The 4821-nt window shown below is 39.5% G+C and overlaps 1 protein-coding gene across 1 annotated transcript; it reads right to left on the bottom strand.

Annotated features, from left to right (window-relative positions):
- Positions 1–645: 645 nt before the first annotated feature.
- On the bottom strand, positions 646–1605 carry LOC135547766 (trace amine-associated receptor 13c-like). Its single transcript, XM_064977026.1, has one exon. It carries the CDS (start codon positions 1603–1605, stop codon positions 646–648), a length of 960 nt encoding a protein of 319 aa, XP_064833098.1.
- Between the last annotated feature and the right edge of the window lie 3216 nt (positions 1606–4821).

The following is a 4821-nucleotide window of genomic DNA, read 5'->3' as shown; positions in this document are numbered from 1 at the left end:
TGAGTTAGACTTGGACGTTATCTGATATCATACAGTATTGTTCATTTCAACTTCAGTACACTTGTTGAAGGCGTTGTGTCCCAATTGAGCCACTAGAGGGCAATGTTAAAAAAACATAAAGACTTGAGTAATGATAAATGAATGATGAATAAACTATTTACTAATCCATTATACATTCTTCATTACAAGGTCTTATTATAAAGTGTTACCTATCTCCATATTTATTCACACTAAACAGATACTGAGAGAGCTGCTCTGCAAAATATTTATGTGCCTTTGAAAGGGGTATGGTACTCGGTGCCACAGGGGAATTGGTTTTGAGTGTTTCAAGAATGGCAACGGTTTTATGTTTGTTACGCTCATCAATTTCCTGTGTGTCCACAGAAACCCACAGAACATCCAGCCAATTAGAGACAACTGTGGAAAGCATTAGAGTCAATATGGGCCTGCATCCCCGTGGAACACTTTTGACAACATGTGGAGTCCATGCCCTGACGAATTCAGGCTGTTCTGTGGTCAAAAGGAGGCGCAATATTAGAAAGTTGTAATGAAAGAGTATTGTTACATGAAAGAAGCAATTACAACAATTGTATGACAAAACTATAGCAAACCTATTTGTCAAACTGGGAAATAAAAACGTAGGACTTATGAATGTATTAAATTCAGAGTTAAAATAATTTTAGCTGTCACTTTGAACCATGGATAAAAGAAAGCATAAATTATTGGATTAATTAAGGAATTTACAAGTGGCAGAAAACTGATGATGAAGAATGATACATTTTCAGTTAAAAAAGAAAGAAAGAAAAGAAATAGAGATGGAGTCCAACAAATGAGATAGTTGAAAACAACAATAGACAGAGTTTTTGCTGCTTTTCTCTCAGACTTATTTGCCTGTACAGTTTTAACACCAGACACACTGACAGCCTCTTTTGAAAACACCTTTCTGGCCTGTGATCTGGCCACCACAAAGATTTTTAAATAAAGTGTTATAATAATAGAGCATGGGACAACCGTTTTAAGTACAAGGTCAATTATAGTAACCCAATTTAACCCTTCAACAATTAAACATTGTTTCAAACACCTACTCGGAACCTGTACACTTACAAAGTTTTTTATGATAGTAGCATCGTATATGATACAACAACACCAGGTGATGGATATACAACACATCATTCTTGCTATTGTTATTTTAGAGTGGTACAATAAGGGATCACACACAGCAACATAGCGGTCAATAGATATCAAGACCAAATTGCCCAGAGATAAAGAAGTACACAAACAAGAGACGTAGAATTGAAACACACAGAAATATTCCCCAAAACTCCAGCATGATTCCATTATTGCTACAGTCGTTACTGGTATCACAATCAGTCCCACCAGGAGATCTGACACAGCCAGAGAGAGGATGAGCAGGTTGGTTGGAGTGTGGAGCTGCTTGAAGTGAGAGATGGAGATGATCACAACTACATTCAAAAACACTGTAACTGTTGAAATCACAGCGAAGAAGATGTACAGTGTTAGGTAGATAGATGCCGATAGCAAAGCCTTTCTGCAAGAAGAGTTTCTGTCTTGAAAACAATATTGAACATCTTCATGGTCCTCCATTTGTAGAAAATGATCAAAACGTTGAGGTCCTGCTCCTGCTTGGTCCTGTGTGTGACCCTGTCAGGTCCGCCTTCTGACAAACTCTGAGCTCTGCCTCATTATTTATCCCTGAATTTCTGACAGCCACTCCCCTCCTCGGAGTCTCTCTGCACACACACACACATGCGCATGTGAGCTCACAAATGAACAAATGGTTAAATAAACAAACAATTTATGATAACATGATGTAATGTATGACAGGATTGGATGTTGCTGTGTCCACCTAGCCTGTCCTTCAGTCTTACTGACTGTTAGATAAGAAAGTAAAGGTAACATAGTATGGGTGATATTTTGGTCACTCAAAGGCTATTTTACTTGGGAAATAGAATAACTGTTTAAGACTAACCGTTTTGGGTGATGTCAGTGCTCAGTTTGGACCATAATCCACAACCTGAGGAGACATAACAGTATGCCACATGTTAGCTGGCCAGTGTTTAGTCCTTTAGGTGCCTTTTAGCAAACTCCAAGCGGGCTGTTACGTGCCTTTTACTGAAGAGGCTATTTCATCTGTCCACTCTATCAGAACGGCCTGTTTGCGACCTGGGATAGGAGTCTTGGTTGTTTCAAATTTCTTCCATTTTATGATGGATGGAAGGCACTGTGTTCTTGGGGACTTTCAATGGTGCAGAAATGTTTTGGTAACCTTCCCCAGATCTGTACCCCAACACAATCCTGTCTCTGAGCTCAAAGGACAATTACTTCAACCTCATGGTTTGGTTTTTGCTCTGACATGCACTGATAACTATGGGACCACCACATTTGGAACCACAAAGACTCTTCCTAGAGCTGGCCAGAATCAGGGGAGAAGGGCCTTGGTCAGAGAGGTGACCAAGTACCCGATGGTCATTCTGACAGAGATCCAGAATTCCTCCGTGGAGATTGGAGTACCTTCCAGAAGGACAACAGTCTCTAAAGCACTCCATCAATCAAGCCATTATGGTAGAATGGCCAGACAGAAGCCACTCAGTAAAAGACACATGACAGCCCGCTTGGAATTTTCAAAAAAAACATGCAGACAAGATTATCTGGTATAATGAAACTAAGATTGAACACTTTAACTTGAATGTCAAGAGTCAGGCACCACTCATCACCTGGCCAATACCATCCCTACCGTGAAGCATGTTGGTGGCAGCGTCATACTGTGGGGATGTTTTTTAGCGTAAGGGACTGGGAGACTTGTCTGGATTGAGGGAAAGATGAACAGATAAAAGTACAGAGAGGTCCTTAAGGAAAACCTGCTCCAGAGTACTCAGGACCTTACACTGGGGCAAAGGTTCACCTTCCAACAGGACAATGACCCTAAGCACACAGCCAAGACAACGCATGAGTAGCTTCGGGACAAGTCTCTGAATGTCCTTGAGTGAACCAACCAGAGTGCGGACTTGAACCCAATCGAACATCTCTGGAGAGACCTGAACATAGCTGTGCAGCGACGCTCCCCATTCAACCTGACAGAGCTTGAGACAGAGAATAATGGGAGAAACTCCTCAAATACAGGTCTGCCAAGCTTGGAGCGTAATGCCGAAGAAGTCTCAAAGCTGTTATCGCTGCCAAAGGTTCTTCAACAAAGTACTGAGTAAAGGGTATGAATACCTACATATGTAAATGTGATACTTCAGTTTTTTATTGATAATACATTTGCAAACATTTCTAAATACCTGTTTTTGTATTGTCATTATTGGGTACTGTGTGTAGATGAAACCAATTTAATAAATTATAGAATAAGGGCTGTAATTTAACATTTGGAAAGGGTTGAATACTTTCCGAATGCAATGTCTAACCTGTCTTATATCGTATCTCTTAACAACCTCATTTTGCAACTTATTTAGTCTTATAAATAAAAACTTGAAATAGTTTTTGTGGCATTTAGTTAATTTGTGAAAAATTGGGTTTTTTGCAATTCCAAAGCTTCTTGACTATTAAAAAGGAGAATATAGTCAAATTGACTGTTGATTACACTGGGAATATAGAATTAATGGTATAACGGTTAAAGTTACCTACTGACAAAGGTTAATCCTGGGTTTGTCTTTATCCAATGGTGCCCCGCTTAGATTAATTTGCATAGGATAACAAAATTGATCAAATAAATCATATCAGTGAATTATTCCAGTAATTAGTCAGTACATGATATTGAATATTAATTAACCAGAAGTCACAACATAATAAAATAATTTAATATAAAAATATAATAATATGTAGACAAAAGGGTGGGTGTCAGGCCAAGGTGCCCCAGCATTTCTGTTGGAAATGTGTGGTCCGTGTGTTGGTAAGATTTTTTTATCATTGAAAATAAGAATTTGTTCTTAATTGACTTGCCTAGTTAAATAAAGGTAAAATAACAAAATATGTGAATTTAAAACTATGCCAATCATGGTTATATTATTTATAACCAGAGAATTGGGGTAATTCAAATAAGACTAAATGCAATATATTTCTGAAGTCGGCTAGAAGGAGGGACAGACAGACAGAGTCTGGGACAGACAGACAGGCAAGCCCTACCAGGACCTTGGCCTCAGCACAGTGGGATGGGTCTGGAGTTTCATCTCTCTCCAGTCCCCATAGGGAACCAGACTTCCAGACGGCTTAATGATAAGAAGCTTAATGACAAGAAGGCATACAGTAGGTTACAGTATGCGGTAGGATACAGTATGCAGTAGCTAGACCTTCGGCAGACCTATGGTTGCAGGTGTATATAAAGAATGCTATTATTAAATGGAGAATGGAACGATGGTGTAACGGCTTTCTTCCTGGGAAAGAGAGGACCAAAGCGCAGCGTGGTGAGTGTTCATCCTCTTTAATAATAAATCCCAACTGGACACTTCAAATTACAAAACAACAAATGTGAAAACTGAAAACAGTCCTATCTGGTGCATAGACACAAAGACAGGAAACAATCACCCACAAACCCCAACACAAAACAAGCTTCTTAAATACGGTTCCCAATCAGAGACAATGACTAACACCTGCCTCCGATTGAGAACCATATCAGGCCAAACACAGAAACAGACAAACTAGACACACAACATAGAATGCCCACCCAGCTCACGTCCTGACCAACACTAAAACAAGGAAAACACACAAGAACTATGGTCAGAACGTGACAGATGGCCTCATTCTGTACAGTAGGTGGAGGGAGTATGGAAGTGCATCTAGGACTGTGTTGTTTGAGAATTTATA

The sequence above is a fragment of the Oncorhynchus masou genome, chromosome 10 (assembly GCF_036934945.1).
Source record: "Oncorhynchus masou masou isolate Uvic2021 chromosome 10, UVic_Omas_1.1, whole genome shotgun sequence".
In the NCBI taxonomy this organism is placed as follows: Eukaryota; Metazoa; Chordata; class Actinopteri; order Salmoniformes; family Salmonidae; genus Oncorhynchus; species Oncorhynchus masou.
Note: the sequence above shows the minus strand (reverse complement) of the source record. Positions and strands in the feature narration are given on the sequence as shown.